This window comes from Pinus tabuliformis, chromosome 4_2 (genome assembly GCF_031772625.1).
Source record: "Pinus tabuliformis cultivar Carrire ecotype Pingquan chromosome 4_2, CPIR1, whole genome shotgun sequence".
In the NCBI taxonomy this organism is placed as follows: Eukaryota; Viridiplantae; Streptophyta; class Pinopsida; order Pinales; family Pinaceae; genus Pinus; species Pinus tabuliformis.
In genome coordinates, this window is record NC_142304.1 from 150,936,638 (window position 1) to 150,954,925 (window position 18,288).

General features: G+C 40.1%; 1 protein-coding gene across 3 annotated transcripts in view; it reads left to right on the plus strand.

Annotated features, from left to right (window-relative positions):
- Window positions 1-626: 626 nt before the first annotated feature.
- Window positions 627-18,288, plus strand: part of RPN13 (regulatory particle non-ATPase 13) — a 93,168-nt gene continuing 75,506 nt past the window's right edge. For 2 of the 3 annotated variants that reach the window (XM_089428360.1, XM_089428361.1), the window contains exons 1-9: window positions 627-822; window positions 1,243-1,311; window positions 1,561-1,612; window positions 2,709-2,801; window positions 3,043-3,102; window positions 3,305-3,343; window positions 3,453-3,527; window positions 3,616-3,682; window positions 3,769-3,853. In XM_089428360.1, coding sequence (XP_089284486.1) covers window positions 635-822; window positions 1,243-1,311; window positions 1,561-1,612; window positions 2,709-2,801; window positions 3,043-3,102; window positions 3,305-3,343; window positions 3,453-3,527; window positions 3,616-3,682; window positions 3,769-3,853 — 728 coding nt within the window. In that variant the 5' untranslated portion in view covers window positions 627-634. The other variant, XM_089428362.1, reaches the window with a different exon arrangement.

The following is an 18,288-nucleotide window of genomic DNA, read 5'->3' on the forward strand; positions in this document are numbered from 1 at the left end:
TATGAAATATTTCCCTAGTCAAATATAGCCGTTTACATAAATAAATAAATAAATAAATAAAGATTATTAAGTAAAATCCTAGTCAAATATAACCGTTTAAATAAATTAATAAAGAAAGTAAATATTAAAAAAAATAAGGAAATAAAAATAAAAAATAAATACAATAAATCAATAAATAAAAACTGTTTATACAATAAAGTTAAATATCGCTGTTTTTTTCTAGCCGTTAGGATGGCATGTCTTCCTATTTAACGTTCTTCCTAGATCTGGATGGCATGTCTTCCTATTTAACTTCTTCCTAGATCTGTTTCTTCATCTTGTCCTGAAGATGAAGCGCGCTTGTTGATTCGAAACGCTTTCCACCGAAATCTTCAATATGCTGTCTTTCGAAAATATTTTAAATATCAATATAATATATTTTATAAAATTTAAAAATAATTTTATTTATTTAATTAATTTTCAAAAAATGATTATTTATTTCTAAGATTGCAACATGTTTAATTCTAACTACTCTAGATCCCTTGTTTCATTTTTGAAGTGGAGGCACAAAATAAACGAAAATAAAAATGTAACAGAAAAAGGAAATTTCGTTTTTGAAGTTGGGGCAGATAAAAGAAACCAAAAGAAAAGAAATATGGAAAAGGGGAAAACCAAAAGAAAACAAGGGGTCTCAGGGAGGGTTTGTAGGGTTTGGTCAGAACGGATTCTCTATGCTGTAATACATCGTCCCTTCAACGAAAGAAAGCTTTCAAAGTTATTTCTGTCGTGTCCGGTGCTCAAGGTTTTGGATAAAGGCCTCGACCCGTCGTTCAATGGTCTTCGGTAATTCTTGTCATCAATCACTTAAAGTTTCTGCAATTATTTTGGCCGTTGAATTATTATATTGTTAAGAAAATTAGTTCAGTAGAAGTACAAACCTGCAACAAGCAGGCAGAGGCACTTTCAATTCCCGCTCACTCCGGTATAAATCGATCAATATAACCAACATTTCGCACCAAATACATTTCCAGTGAAATTTAACAGTCTATTCACTGACTTGATTTAAAGGGGGAATGGAATTAGGGAACTGAATGTGTCTCTGCACGATTACTCGCGGCGGATTTGTATTTCTATTATTTTTAGCTAATGCGTTTTATTTCCCAATCGAAGAAAAAATTGCTATTTTTAAATTAGTCACCAGAGAAAATATTTATAGATTAAAATTCGCTCACTTTTGGCCATGTAATGATACTTTGTGTTCAGATTCAATTGTCAGGTGGCTATTTTCTGCTTAGTTTTTGCTGAATCACGAATACATCAAACTACATTTAGGTAATCCTTTGTTCCATCGTTAATGGTGGGACACAGTCCATTTTGTTAACTTTTAATAGCACATCCGTGTGGATATATTTTAATGGGTTGATAATTCCACGAAACAATGAACGCTGTTTATTATTATTATGTTTTTGGGTGGGGTTTGCTTTATGAGATGTCAGGTTATAACTTATTACAAGAGCAAATGCATGTCTTCTTTTTTGCTCTTTCGAAGGTCTTATTGTTTAGCTGTGTTGTCATCCCCAGGTTTGCTGCCATGGCTGGGTCTTTCGCTGTGGAAATGCCTCTGCCTTTACAGGTTTGTATCCTTTTCATCCTTGTCTGCGAACTTTCCTTTCTGTTTTCACTTCGTCCAGGGCTCGTTTTGAAAGTGTGTAACAGATTATTGTGAGTTAATTGTACTGGCAATATATCTTTTAGTACCAATTTGAAGTAATATAAGCTCACAGTACATGAAAAAAACGATAACTGATGAAATTTCTGTCAGCTTTATAGATAACTGATAGACTGAGTAAATTGTAGTGCATGACCCGAGGAGCATTACACCCACTTATTTCATCAATGTCTCAGTAGACGAAATATGTTTGAGCTAAATTATCTTGTACCACATGAAACATGTTTGAGCTAAATTAGCTTGTACGTTATGAATCATGTTTAAGCTCGTTATCTTGTACTAGCTGGGACATGTTTGAGTTAAATTATCTTAATTGATAATTAGCAATGTTAAACTGAATTGGTATTGTTGCACTTGTCGGAATTTAGAAAGATCATTTTATTAATGGTGTGCTGCATATCATGTTTGAACTTTGAACCTGGCGGTTTTGGCATCTGAAATATAAATAAATCATAAATTTATTAACTAACCTCTATCTTTGCACGATATTGATATCTGCCCAGTGTTACGTTAGAATAAAATCGTCTCCAGTAAGCTGAGTTTAATTTTTAAGCCAATCTTGATGTACATTGTACACAATGATGCTCTACAAGAAATTTCCACTGTTTAAATTAAGCTAAGTTGTCAGAATATGTTTAATGCGCTGACATATCTCAAAGTATGTGAAGCTGAACCGAATCATGTGAACTTTAACTATTATTGCATCAAACGAGTCAGATCAGTCTAATTGTTACTGTTAGTAGACTTGAGCAATCATCTTGCACTGGTCAGGACTCAGTGCTAATAAACTTTCCGTGAAAACCCTGTATATGTTACCCAGGGAAGAAGAAGAAGAATTTACCCTAGTTTGTAGCTGGTGGCACTCACCTTTAGGTTGTTGCCTGTTCATTTCTGAGTGGCATCATTTTGACACATGGCACCAAAGAAAGCCCTTGGGCCTCAAGGGCATATGTGATAAAAATTTGGGGCATAACACTTCATATGAATACTTTTGATACAGGAGATCATGCTGGAGTTTCGGGCTGGCATTATGTCTCTGGAAGGGAGACGGGTTGTGCCAGATACTCGTAAAGGACTTGTTCGTGTAGCTAGGGTAAGTTAAAGTCTGATATTCTTCGATACCTACTTTGCAAGCAAAATCACTCTGGCATTGGAGGGAGGTTTAATCATTTGATTTATTGGTTTTGATTTCTACTTAGAACCATTTTTTGCTGTCATAAAATGTACCAATTTAATAAATTTCCACAGGATTTTTCTTGTCTTTTCTTAAGACTTTTTTCCATCTTTAATTTTCTACCCTTGATTGCTTATTTTTCCATACTGTTCCTGAACAGGGAGACGAGGGTTTGTTGCACTTTCAATGGCTCAATCGAACAAGTAACGTGGTAGAAATTGTATCCTTGAATTTAACATAGCCAAGGATTTGGATGCATATAGATTTATAGAGTAATGTGATAGACATTGTATCCTTGAATTTAACATAACCAAGGATTTGGACGCATATAGAATATGGAGTGTATTTATGACATAATTCTGCTACCTCCTGCAAATAAGTGTGAGGTTCTCGATGACTTGTTTCCTTCACAGAGTTAATAGGATCAAATTGTTCTTCCTGATGAAGCTATATTTGAAAAGGTAGTCTACAGTTTTGTAGCAGCAACTTGAAAGTTATTTCTATTTTAACCTGGGTGTTCAATTAATTGCCCTTTTCACCCATCATTTTGTGAGGTTTGTTTGAGTGCAGGTCCAGCAAACCTCTGGTCGAGTGTACATTTTGAAATTCAAGGAGGATGATCGCAAATTTTTTTTCTGGATGCAGGTAGAATGCGCATTACTGAATGCATTTTCTATTTTTTTTCAGCCAAAAGCCATGTTAGTTGTTTCACAATATTGCTGGTCATTGACAGGAACCAAAAGCTGATGGTGATTCACAGATATGCAGCTCCGTGAACTACTTCATCAATCGCCCAATAGGTATACTTCTTCAATTATTTATTGTGCTGCAATTGATACATAAAAGCCATTTAGCTTTGAAATTTAGAAAATTTAGTTTGTCACAGAGGAAGGAGATGAGGTTGAAACCTCGACAGCTCTCCAGATGTCGGAAGCCTCGGATGGTGCTGTCGGAATTGAAGTTTCTTCAAGGTAGAATATATCAGTTTATTTACTATACATGATCATATTTTTGTTGATTATTTTTTGTTCATTAGGATATTGTTTTCCTATGTCACTAAACAATTTTTTCCTGATTGCTTCTACTACAGATGTTCCTTAACTTTTTGATAATTGATAATCATTGAAAGTAATGTCCATTTTTGAGTGATCTTGGGTATATGGAGTAAAGGGTGAGGTCATTTTTATTTATTTATTGGTTTTCTTTTCTTTTCTTTTAAATCTGTTGGTTTCTTCCTTTGTGAGCGTCCCCCTGCAAACCCTCCTCTCAACCATGGCTCCAGAGGGAGGCTCTGAGCCTCCTTCCTCCCTCCCCTCTAAGCTCCTAGCCTTCAAGTAGCTGGTGGGCGAATGCAGCAAGCACCCAATTTCAGCCTCCAAGCAGAAGTTTGTTAAGAAGATGGAAACAATCCCGACTGTCGCTCTCCCAGCTGAAGAGCCCTGTCGTGCTGCCCTGAATATTGCAGAAAGAGGACTCATCGGCCAGTTCACTGGGTTATGGCCATCACCAAGAGCCATCGAATCGTGGGTGCAACGCAACTGGAGACCGCTGGTCTCAGAAGGAATAAAATGTCATTTCGTCGGTAAGGGTTACTTCGTTTTCATTTTTGACTGCATTGAAGATAGGAACCTCATTTTTAGAAACGGGCCTGTACTTGAACAAATGGACTCCGGACTTTGATCCAGCCCAAGATGTGCCCTTGGTTGTTCCTGTCTGGGTGCGCCTCCCCCATTTACCCTTGCACTGTTGGAGCCCGAAGACTTTAGAAACCATTGGAAACACCCTTGGAAAATACATTGACAGAGCAGACAGGAAGGGACAATACTCCTGTGCCAGAATCTGTGTCGAGGTAGATCTGGAAGTTGGGCTTCCAGAAGCTATAAAACTAACAGTGGCAGAATGGTCTCATATGCAAGAATTGGATTACAAACAATTGCCCTTCAAGTGCAGGCACTGCCATGGATACGGGCACTTTGCAAGAAACTATAAAAAGAAAACTGAAGAAGAAGCAGAGAAAATGAAAGGAGACCAATGGACAACGGTGCAGAAAACAACCTCATCAAAGCAACAAAATAAACAGAGAGGGAAAGGGGCACAAGCGGGAACCAGTGTGCCATCCACAGAACTACAGCTGGAAGGGGCAGCACCCCTAAGAACAGACCTTCCCTCAAATTCCTTCGTAGCTCTCAGCACACAGGAAGAAACCCCTGTTACGGAAAGTGATGCAGAACAGCAAGCAAACCCCTCATTAATTGAGGAAGGAAACGCAGGGGCCTCCCCGACCCAAAATGACTCCCCAGAAAGAGGATCCCCCCCATCCTCTTATGCAAACATGATAAGAAAGAAGCCTTTAGAACTAATAGGCTCATTGGAAGAGGAGACAATTGAAAGACCCTTGAAGCGGGCAGGGAGAAAATCCCTCAAGGAAGTAAGAGAAGAAGAAGTAAAGAGGCAAAAAATTGCAAGGAAGTCAACCCACTCTAGAAATGTCCATAACTTGAAACACCAGAGCACGGCCACCAAAGGGAGGCCTCTCCTCCATCACCCCAAATAAATAATGCGTATAGTCTCTTGGAACTGTAGAGGCTTGGGCAACCACATGAAGGCTGCAGCTGTTAAAGATCTCATGAAAATAGAAACCCCAGAGATCCCAAGAGACAAAAATAGAAGGGGAAGCCCTTCTTGAGTTAAGCAGAACGACTTGGAAGACCAAAGCTGGGGTGGCAGTAAGCCCAGGGGGAACCTCAGGAGGACTAGGCACAGTTTGGATGGAGGATCTGTTCCAGCTGGAGAATTCCTTCAAGACTCAACATTGGATTTACACCGAACTCAGAGATCAAGCAAGTAAGCTCACTCTAGTCCTGTTCAATCTTTATGTTCCTGTGCTTTACCTTGAGAAAAAAGAGTGTTGGCAAACACTTATCATTTTGTAGAATGCTATTCTCCCATGAACATTGTAATAGCAGGAGATCTAAACATCGTTATCGACCCAAAAGAAAAAAGAGGGGGTAACAATAGTAGAGATCCATTGCTACCCCTTGTGGAGGACATAATTCAACAATGGGATCTTCTTGATCTTAAACCCAAAATGGGAGATACACTTGGACCAACAACAGAACAGGGGCAACTCACATCTCAGCCAGGCTTGACAGATTCCTAGTGCAAAGCACTCTTTTGATGGACAAGAGAATAATATCAACAAGAATCCTACCAAAGATCACCTCGGACCATAAACCCATCCTCTTACAACTGGATCAGGAAGAAAACCTGGGGCCCATATCGTTTCGCTTCAGCCCCTTGTGGATAGAGTAGGAAGGGTTCATGGAAGTCGTTGACAAGGCTTGGTCTACCATGGTCATCGGGTCACCCAGTTATGTTTGGGAGCAAAAAATAAAAGCAACCAAAGCAGCTCTGAAAGAGTGGGTCAAAATGCCTCCCAACACCTTCACCACACATAGAAAAGAAACTGTCCAACAGTTAGCAGATTTACAGTTGGAGATGGAGGATAAAGACGTAACCACACATGAATTGGAGAAAGAACAAGTAGCCCAACTTGCCTCTTTTGGCTCTTTCAGAAAGAAGAAGAATTCTGGAGGCTTAAGTCCAGAAGCCTATGGTTGAAAGCAGGTGACCGAAACACAACCTTCTTCCACAGGCAGTTCAGAGCACGCCTCTCCCAGAATCACATCTCAGAAATCACTACAGCAGATGGGATAGTTGCCAAAGGTTTTTCCCAAGTTAAAGAAGCTGCTGAAATTCACTTTCAGCGGTTATTCTCAGAGGATGGAATCTACCTTTCTCGCCCTAATACCCAAAGAAGTGAATCCAACTACCTTTGACAGATTTAGACCCATTTCTCTATGTAATGTCTCTTACAAAATTCTTGCTAAATTGCTTGCAAATAGAATAAAACCTCTGCTATAAAGCTCATTTCTCCCAGCCAAGGAGAGTTTGTAGCAGGGAGACATATTTTAGATAATGTGATACTTGTTCAAGAATCCATGCATTCCAGTCATTAGAGGAAGGAGAAAGGGATGTTGATCAAGTTGGATATGACCAACGCCTTTGATCAGGTAAAACTTTCATTCCTTTACAAAGTTCTACTTACCTTTGGATTCAACCCAGCTTTTGTGAATCTGATCAAGGCTTGCACTGACAAACCATGGATAGCCCCGCTGGTTAATGGCCGACCTACCTCTTATTTCCAAGCTTCAAGGGGGATAAGGCAAGGATGCCCGCTATCTCCCTTTTTGTACATAATAATGGCAGACACCTTGAGTAGGAAACTGAAAGTGGAAAGAAATAAAGGTACTCTCCCGGGCATCCGACCGACGACTGGATTAGAACCAATCAACCATGCCTTGTTTGCAGATGATTCTCTTCTGTTGGGAGGAGCTTCCACTAGAATAGCAAAGGAATTCAATGGGACCCTGCAGAGCTTCTGTACCATTTCAGGAGCGCTCATTAATAAAAGAAAAAGTGCAGTGTACAGCTGGAACACAAAGGAGCAAACCACACTTCGAATTGCTAGAATCTTGGACTTTTCGGGCTATGCCTCCTGGGACAAAATTCAATACTTGGGATTGCCTTTAACTCTGGGGGCAAACCGAGCCTCACTCTGGAATGAAGCCATCAACAAGATTAAAACTAAGATAGCTGCTTGGGGTGGGCAGTGGCTTAACTACGCTGGCAAGCTAATCCTCATAAAGTCTGTCCTTTCCTCTCTCCCTATCTATCAGGCCTCCTTCCTCCTGGCACCAAAGAAAATCATGGATCAGATTTCACAGCTGCTCAGAAACTTCCTATGGTAGGGAGGCAAAGGAAACAAAAAGAAATTTCACTTAGTAAGTTGGGACAAAGTGAAAAGGCCAAAGCTGGAAGGTGGTCTCCAGATTAGAGACCCTGGACTGGCAAACATCGCCTTAGGTGGCAAAATCCTTTGGCAACTCTACTCCAATAAACACCACCCAGTCAGCCAACTCCTCCGGAATAAATACCTCAAAGGAGTCTCATTGAGAAATCTCCAAGCAGATAGAGTTCCCAAAGGCACGCCACTCTGGAATCTCTGCAGAAAAGGGCTTGCCACCTTCCAAAACCAGCTTTACAGGGTGCCTGGAAACGGAGCAAATATCATGATGTGGCAAGATAAAATCATGGGCAATTCCCCCCTTGAACACACAGTGGAGTTAGCTGATCTCTGTGACTGGCTCTCTCAACACAGATTGCACAGTCTAGCTGACATTTCTGTCTGGGACAGCCAAGGGAACTGGGAAGATTGGGTCTTCCACAACATGCCAGCACATCTATTACATCAAAAGCACCTTCTCTTGGATAAGCTGAAGGGATCGACACCAGTTAACCTACATACACCGGAATCCGGATCTTTGGAGATGGGGGAGGACAGGTGTCTACACCCTTGCACTTGGCTTTGCAGCCTTGCAACCCATGCAAAATCAAGTCCTCAACCCTTCCATTTGGAAACGCACATGGGACACTTATGGTATTCCCAGGTTGAATTTCTTCACTTGGTTACTTATCCACAGGAAAGTGCTGACAGGCGAAAATCTTGCCCACAGAGGCATTATAGGGCCGCACTGGTGCATTTTGTGTAGATCGGCATCCGAAAACGTAGATCACCTCTTTGTAAGCTGCGCCTTTGCACAATCGGTATGGGCCCTCGTCCTTCATGGTCTCAATGCACCTGCCCCTATCCAGTGCACAGTAGTGGAACTTTTCTCCACTTGGACTGAAAGGTACCCTAGGGCCCTTAGAGCAAATTCTTTGTGGAATCGGATCTGGCACTCCATTCCCAAGTTCATTTGCTGGAAACTCTGGCTCGCCCGAAATAATTGGATATTCAACAATGTATCGTCCTCTCCCTTGTCTGTGGTAGCCAAAGCTAAGGCGGCCTTGATGGAGGCTCTAGGGAACTATCCCAGTAAGTTAGATGACACTCTCATAACTGAAGAACGAAGCTAGCTGGGTACCCTTCTCGCTCGGGTCAGCAAAGAAGTACCTGCTCACCCCACATTTAATCCTACTTGGCGCATCAGAACACCAGATGCAGAGTTCCAAACCTGGTGGAGGAAGTAGGGAAAGGTAACCGTTTTCTTCGATGGCACCTCCAAAGGCAACCCAGGGATCTCTGGTGCTGGTGGAGTGGTCTACTCTCAGGATGGCTCCCGTATAGATAGCTACAGCTGGGGTCTAGGACAGAGTACCAACAACCAGGCCGAAATTCTAGGGCTTCTTAAAGGCTGCCAGATTGCCCAGGAGCATGGTCACATAGCTCTCCAGGTCTTCGGAGACTCAGAGCTCTTGATAAAGACAATAAACTCAGATGAGCACCTAAGCAATCCGGCTCTCAACAACACTCTCCAGAGGTTGCGGGGCTTGCTGAGTTTCTTTACCTCTTCCTCCTCCTTTCACATTCTCCGCACCTCAAATAAGGAGGTAGATATCAAAGCTAATGAGGGATGCTGTTTGACTTAGGGGTTTCTCAAAAAAAACTCAGATGAACCTGTATGGACCGCCATTCCATAGCTTAACAATGATGCACCAAGCTAAACATGCCCCGAGCAACCGTTGGATCTCAGTAATCAACGGTCTAGATCCAACATCAGATGAACCAATTAGAACTATTGGAACCGACCATTGGAGTAGATCAAGGGTCATCGCTCGTGAAAGAGTGCAGAAGTTAACGCAGCAGAAGGACGGTTTTCTAGCCACTAGTGGTTTTTCGGGTGGCATTAGCATTGGTAAGTAGTATCGTGAGCTTGGCTTTGATTCCACTAAGAGGAGGACACGTAGCAGTGACGAAGGGTGGGGAAATCGCTTTATCGGGCGGTTAACCCACGGGTGTGTTATCAACTCGAAACATATGGGAACCGTCGGATCTAATCAAAATAGATCAACGACGGAGATTCAACATGCAGGTTGGCAGATCAGGGATCGGGGTTTGGTAGAGACACGAGCTTTTGCGATGGGCCGATGGGTGCGGACCCGATGTGGTAATGTGCCCGAGCCTAAAAAATGTTTGAAGTCTGAAACGGGAGAGAACCGTCAGATCTAACCAAAGTAGATCAACGGCAGAAGTTCATTTTACAAGTTGGCCGATTGGGATCGGGGTTTGGTAGAGCCAAGAGCGTTGCGAAGGGCCGATGGGTGCGGACCCGAAGTGGTTATATGCAGGAGCCCAAAAAGTTTGAAGTCCGACAGCTTAAATCGCATATCGGTCGCGAAGGAGAAGTATTGCAAAGAGAGTTGAGGATGTGCCGATTCCCGATACTGATAAAGGTGGAACCTCGAATTGTGTGCCAAGATCATACTAAGGCGGAAAAGATTGCTTTGCGGAAATTCTCTTCATAATGGTTTATAAGAATTCAACACTGACGGAAGGCTTTATGGGTTATTCATCTACAATCAATTTTAAAAGGCTCGACTAATATCTTGGGGCCTTAACTTTCGGGGGCTGATTGCATCGCCAAAAATTTGGGTCTTTGTCCCGATACCGTCGACAGCTTTCCTCCAATGCGATTGCCTAGGGCTCGCTAATCACTCCTTTTTGTGTCATAAGGTGCCTCTTTGTAACCTTTAATCGCCGATGTGATGCACCTTTAAGTCTCAAAACTTTAAAGGAAAAATGTTAGGAGTAGAAAGGCACAATGATCTTAAAAATTCCGTGTAATGTCGGTTGATTAGGCCACGACCCAACTGTTGATCTATAATATATTAATCGTTCTAGTTAAAAAAAAAGTAATGTCCATTTGGTAATTTCCTTAACAATTTTTTTTCTGATTGCTTGTTTACCTTTTGATATCAGTTGAGAGCCTTTTTTAATTAGTGCACATTTTCATCACAGAATTAGTGGGCTTCATTCATTATAATAATTTATATTTATCAAACATAATCTCCTAAGAACTTTTGGTGTAGGTAAATGGTTATGACCAAATATTTCATTAAAAGGATTCATATTTATCAAATACCCAAAGAAAAATTTGGCTGTAGCCATTTACCTACACCAAAAGTTTTTAGGAGATTTTGTTTCTAGCAACAATAAAAGCTATAGGAAGGTCAATTAGTTCTTTGTAAAAGAATCAATTGCCGGCAGATTACAAGGGATTGAAAAGGGCAACATTACTTCACTAAAGTTTGTAATTACCTTTTGATATCAGTTGTAACTTGTAAGCTTTTTTATGAGTGCATTTTCTTCACCAAAATAGTGGGCCTTGTTACCACAAAATCTAGTAGGCTTTAGAGAGGGAAACTCTATAAGACAAAAAGCTAGACTAAGTGCTAACAATGGGGCAATGGTCCACTGTCACCACAACCAAGGCCCTTTGCTCTTTATGGATTTTCATCGATGGGAGGAGTCCTGGTAGGATCACCTATGAAAGGTATTCTAAGGTTAAGGTATAAGGTGATAGGCTAGAATCTCTCAAGAAAGACTCAAATTTCAGGTATAAGGCTTCACTAAGAAGCAATATGCTTTCTATGAGAGACCTAGGAAGAAAATGCACAAAACCTAGGGTTTGTTGATTTTGCTTGAGTATTGGAATTCCCAAGGTCAAGGCAATGGAGAGAAAAGGCTTCTTAAGATATACTTCAACAAGTACAAAGTTCATACAACCTTCAAGGAAGCCCTCAAGTTGAGGAAGGTAAAGCTAGGGTAAAGCTAGGAAACTTAAGTGGATGCCCACCAAATTTATAGGTCAAGTAGCCAAGACCCTCCACTTGATGTTTAGGCTCTCAAGCCTCCACAAAACCTCTCCCCTAAAATTTCGCTCTAAGCCCTAGTTTGTCGTCCTAGCCTTAAAAGGGCCAAAATTTCAAGAGAAGAATTTATGGATGAAATGTAAGAATGATCACCAAGGACTTGGACAAGTGCCTTGTCCTTTGGGCATATGGAGTCAAGGATGCTCAAGATAAGCTAAATTTGTTTCTAAGGAGGCCAAAAATTGATGCCCTAGGTATCGATTTCCAACAATTACCCACTTCTAAGGAAAATGGAGTTTGATGGAGAGTTATAAGAATTCCTCCACTAGGAACATTCATTACATGTTATACAATGAGTAACATATGCAATTCTCAACTAGATAGCCTTTAAAATTTATTTTCAACAAATTAGGGCATAAACAAGCATAATCTAGAAGCAACAATTCCATACATTAGACAATTCAAAATAATAATCTTCAACAATAGGCACTTACAAGATAACATGTAGTATATCCATCCATTCACCAAAGAAATAGCTCCAAAGACAATCCAAAATAGCTTCCAAACATCAAAATGCATCCAAGATACTCCAATAGCCAAAGAAGCAACACATGCAAATTCCCCTAAATAGGCCGAAAATCCCAAGTGCGACGATGATTGATCACAATTATGTGATCTCAAATATATATTAGTCCTTCTAATTCAAATTAGAGCAAGAAGCCCCTCCTAAGTCATAAAGTAATGTGAAAAATCACTCTAGGTCACATGTCGACCTAGTAACCAATGTGCAAACAAAGAGGCCAAAATGTTGATGTCATGCATGCGTAGGCCCTTCTAGGGCATGCGTTGGGCTCCTCTAGTGCCAAGGTGAGTGTAAATGGCTCCAAAAATCATGATCTAGGGGTTGGCCCTTAGACTTCCATGCAAATCATCATGTGGACCCCAATTTTGAGTTTGGGGCACAAATTGAGTCTCATGGGTATCTTGGTGATAAAATAGCCTGGTTCTGCGCCAACGTTGAGGGCTATGAGGATGGTGCTAGTCCTCCCATGTCTCAAGGGGTGAGATAAACCTCATCCGGGCCTCAGATCAACTGCCAAACCATGTGATCACTGCTAAGTCGACTGGGGCATGCAGGTCCAAGTGCATCATCTCGTGAATAATATGTGGCAAAGTGCAAGCCTATTGAGGTGCTAGGGGTGCCCATTGATATGCATGATGCTCTGTAAGTGACAGGAGTCCCATGGCTCTCAACGCTTTTCCTTTGGGTGTCAATATGATCCTTTGGTGGACTTGGGCCCCAGTTAAGTTGCCCAACCCATAATGAAACCACCATATCCAATGCTGCAACTTATGGCATCAATTACATTTAATCATTTTTGCATCTAGGTGAACTAAGCTTGCAAATAATGGGCAACATGACACTTCATATAAGGTTCCTCTTCCAAAATTGGGGCCTTAGTCACGTAATGGTGTTACCTCCCTTTGTAGGAGTGGCTAATAGACGACCCTATTAGGCTTTCCAACCCCAAAGGGAAGTGACATGTCCTCAGGGCTCCCTTCAATCAATAGGTGTCATGTGAATAATGGTGGAATAGAGGGGGAGAAGGGCTCTCAGGGCCAAATGCCATTGTCAAAGGGGTAGAAATAATGAGGAAATCCACATTTAGGGCACACAAATGTGAGGAGGGAGCAATTGTATTTCCTTTTGCTTTCTCTTGATTTTTTTCTTCATAATACCACTCGAAGCTCTAGGAAATGAGAGCATGCTTTGAATGATGTGTAGCAGTGGTTACCCCCTTAATGGTGGGGCAGTTCATCGCCCACTAGGGCTTGGGACGTGCAAGGGTTCCTTTCTATGATGTAATAAGGCAACATTGGCCCCAAAAACCAGGTGATGGCCATAATGATAAGGGGTAGAGCTCATGCTTGGCTTTTGCCCACGTGCTAATATTAATGTCCTCGCCATCTTTTGCATTTTATATGTTCTTTCTTTTGTTTCTTGTTTGTGGCGATTATATGCTCTTTCTTTTATCTTAGCTACATCAACCTCTTGGGGCCACATTTCCAGGCTCGACCAAGATATGTGGAAAAGGGTAGGGTGTGTGCTGAATTCCAGTGGACCAGGAGAAGGGAGGTGGAATAAGGGCTTGTAATGTACGGAGGGGAGTGATAAGTATGGAAAAGGGATAGATGGAACACACTATCTCAATCATGGATTCCCAAGTAGTGCCCCTTCCTAAAGCGATAAGCCATTAGAGGCGGTCTTGTTGGACTAGGATAGAAAATTAACCCCTAGTTTAAGGTGAGGGAACAAGACTACGACCAAGACCCTTATTTCTTCTGAGTCACCCCACAATCCATGCCAAATGACCAAAATACAAACAAGCATAAACACTCGAATGCAAAATGAATAAAGTACCTTTTGACTAGAAGCCCACCTTCCAACACGTGATTTTGAGAAATTGGCAAGGGAACATATGACTAATGCAGGTGGCGGAGATATGAATGGCACGTCACATCGGCTACAAGGTGGCTCACAGGGGCTGTCGACTGTCGGCTGGAAGAGGTGAAGAGGAGAAAAGTTTCTCTTGGTGGGTAACAAGCGTCATTCATTAAATCAATTCATCTTTATCGAATGTTCAAGGAAAGATTTAGCTGTAGCCATTTACCTACACCAAAAGTTCTTAGGAGATTCAGTTTCTAGCAACAAGAATAGCTATAGAGAAGGTCAATTAATTGTGTGTAAAAGAATCAAATATTGGAGTGCTTGGGTGTTGACAGTGTTGTCGCAAAAAGTGTCTAGGCACCGCGACAACGCTCAGAGTAAGGGCTGTCACTCTAATCCTTACTCCATTTAGACTCACTCCTAGACAAGTCAAGGGGATAGTCCCTGGGGTGAATGAATGAGGATACCCTGTGAAACACAAGCTCTAGGAGACTTAAAGATGGACAACTTGACGAATGTAAACGAGTCCTGGCTAACTGAGATGGATAGATCTAATAAAATAAGACACAACCACAAGATAAAAATGAAAATAAGACACAACCACAAGATAAAAATGATTTTAGACCAGTGCCTTATATTCAATTAACCATAAACTAGATAAAAACAATTTATCCATAGCAATTTATAAATGTGGCGAAAGTGATGATCATGAACAATTAAATGTAAACGCCCAAAACTTTATCATGCAATATATTCTAGTAATTAAATAACATGAAGAATTTAATTGCTAAGCAATGATCCCAGATCTAGAAGAATTTATCCTTCTCGTATGGTCAATATGGTTTTAAAACATTAATCGTGTTTGACTATAGAGAAATTAAAATATCGATACCACACAATTTTCCTTTTAAATTTTACCCTTAACACAAAAAGGACACCAAGAAGGAACTTTAGACTAACAATTTAATTATTCCTTAGATAAATTTTTAATGTGCTAAGCTTATGAAGCAAAGTTTAATGTGGCAAATGAGTTTTTTAATGTGACCTAAAACCAAATCAAAAGACTTTAATTAAATTAAAATTTTTATGGGCCGTAGGCCACATAAAAATGATTTTTTTTTTAAATGTGAAAGCTTAGATTCTTTTGATTTATTTCATTCGCAATCAAAGTCACCAATTTTTTTTTTTTTCTTTTTAATCTTTTAGATTTTTAAATTTTTAAATGAAATCAAAATCAAAACAAAATAAAAAAAATAATCAAAACAAAAATTAAAGTGAAAGCAACCAAAGAATGAAATACAAATCAAAGTAAAAAGATAAATATATATATATATATATATATATATATTATTTTTTTTTTTGAGATTTCATTTAAGTTTAAATAAAAACAATAAAAACAAAAAAATGAAATGTAAACAAAACAAATAAAAACAAAAAACAACCAAAACCTAACCTAAATGAGAACATGAAACATAAAACAAATAAAAAAAGAAAAACGAGCGCTTGTTTGAGTTTGTGTATTTAGGTTTTTGACGACAATGGATAGAGCTCGAGCTCGAGCGAGGAGGAAGGTTGTGTGATGGGCTGAAGGATGCAAGCAAGGGATAAGGACGTGGGCAACAACAGGAAGGTAGCCGTGGGTTAGATGCAGAATGTGGGATGAGGAGCTGCGAGGGCTTTGAAGGCAGATAGGAAGGAGCCACGGGTTAGGGAAGAGAGGGAGCCACAGGTAAAGAGGAGAGGAGGCAGTACACAAGTCGATGGAGAGGACGCGGTTTTGCAGAGGAGAACAAGGCTGGTGGAAAGGGTTGCAATTGCAGGTTGAAGGGATACACTGTTTTTTTGGACTCAGGGTTGTGATAACAGTGGATAATGGACAGTGTTTGGAGCAGTGTTTTGCAGGCAGTGAGGGAAGATGGCGTTTGATGGTAGTTGCAGCAAAAACTGCGAGTGAGAGAGGAAGAGCAGCAATGGAAACACAAATCGATGAGGAAGGGAGCTCGAGGATGAAGAACAACAGATTCGAAATTTACAGCAGACAGTTGGAAAACCCCAGGGAGCAGAGGAAGATGAATGTTGGAGTAATGGAGGGATAAGGGTTTTCTTAATTTTTTTTTTTCGAAATTTGCAGCAAATTGAAAAACCCAATCAGCAGATAAATGGTGGCCCAAAAACTCAAATCTTTTTTAGAAAATTTTGATTTAAAATGATGTATCCCTTTGCTTCAGTTTTGTCCTTGAAACCTTTTTAAAAATTTCCAGATCTAAGAATTTTAAAACCCATGGACTGCAAAAAAGTTGAATAAAATGTCCTTGCAAAATGATACTGAGGCCAGATCTTACCCTCCAGGGCCTAGATCTGGCTTCAAATAAAATTTCCCTTCAGATCTGCAGTTGCAAAAAGAAAAAACAAAACACCCAAAAACAATAGTATACAATGATAAAAATTAAAACCCCCAAAAAACCCAGATAAATAATTACAAAATTTACAAACTGTAGGCTCTAATAAGCTAGCTCTATCTTTATGATGCACAAAATTTATTTCTTTTTTTAAATTTTAAAGGAGGTGCTAACTCGAAATCCTTCGTGCATCACCAACAAAAAATCTTATGATAAGCTCGGGGTTAATTTAGTTGGGCTCTTTAGAAAACACAGATCGGGAGTTGGCTGGTCCAACTGAAAACTTCTCCTAACGTTCGATGATCTAACTCAAGATTTCTTTGCAAAACTCGATCCAGCCATTAAAAATAGAGCGAGAAAATAATAATAAAACTTAGACAAATAGAGATACCTGCAATTACGGCCAAAATTTAAATTATTATTCAAACCTCAACAATTGAGCAAGATACCTGTACTCAAATCATTCTTCAGAAGCTATCATCAATGGCTTTAGAAAAAATATGCATGAAATAAAAAACATCTTACAACATTCCCATGAAGAGTAACACCAGCAGAATTTAACCCCAAAGTCTTTCTTTATTATCCAGAAAAAGTTTACACCGGAGCTTCTTGTTAAGCACAGACTTAAAGATCGGATCGATCAACTGACAAATGACTTCCTATTTAAAGATAAATCCTCCAATGGCTAGTTCGAGTGATTTTCGTCAAAGCAATCTCGATCGTTGATGAAGATTAAAATTACTTTTAATCTCATCTGTCGAAATATTTAAATCAATGTTGCACGAAGCGGGGACAAAACGTGGACGTTTTTTCGAAGCGGGGACGCAGAATCATCATTTTCCAAAAATCCAGGAAGCGAAGCGTGTCTGAAGCGTCTACTATATATATATATTTTATATTTTTTTGCATTTATATTAAAAAAACATCCAAAATACCAAATTAGTTGTCGAAGACATGAAAACATGCATATTTTTACATAAATCAAGATAGATATGGCATCCAGTGTACATCAATGATTAAATATTCCAACATCAACCATCTACAATCTAGATTCCTTTTCTCTTGTTTAGCCTTTGCCTCTACTTCAATTCTATAGGGATTTTAGTCAACATTGCCTAATTTTGATCAAACAGCTTAATCCAAGCCTTTTAATATGGTAGAGAAAGCTTAACATGCCTGATCAATGATTTTGACTTGAGTGAAGGGTACATAATTGCTAAGGCCATGACAAAGGAGTTCAACAACCAATAACACCAACACTGGGGTACATATAGGGTTTGTTGCTCTCGATTAAATGCCAATCACATGCCCTCATACATGATATAATCCGATGAAATGCCACAATCCCATTGATCCTGAAAACTGTTAAGTCTGCTAAATTTTGAATGGGATATGAAATTCAATTTTCTCCATATGAAGTTTGATGAGGTTGGAACCACTCTCAAACATCCTGAGTTATTTCATGGTAATGTAAAAAATTTAAGTAATAAGGATGGAAATGAAAGATAAAGGAGAATATCACTTTTACTTTAAGAATTTAACATTACCATTAGGGAGCATCTAGGAAGCGTCTAGGGAGCATCAAGGGGCACCTTGGGAGTATTCGAAAAGTGTAGTTTCTCACCGAACAGTTCGGAATTTCCAAAAACAAAAAACAAAAAAAGCTTCGCGGAACCGTCCACCTTCTCTCGGATTTGCTCGCGATCCGGGATGAATACATGCCCGAATCTCCATAGATCCGCACCCGATACCGATCCTTTCCGGATTCGTGGATTGAGAAATAGGAACCGTGGATCGGCCAGTGGGAGCCACGGATTGGGCCCCCACGAATCCAATTTTGCAG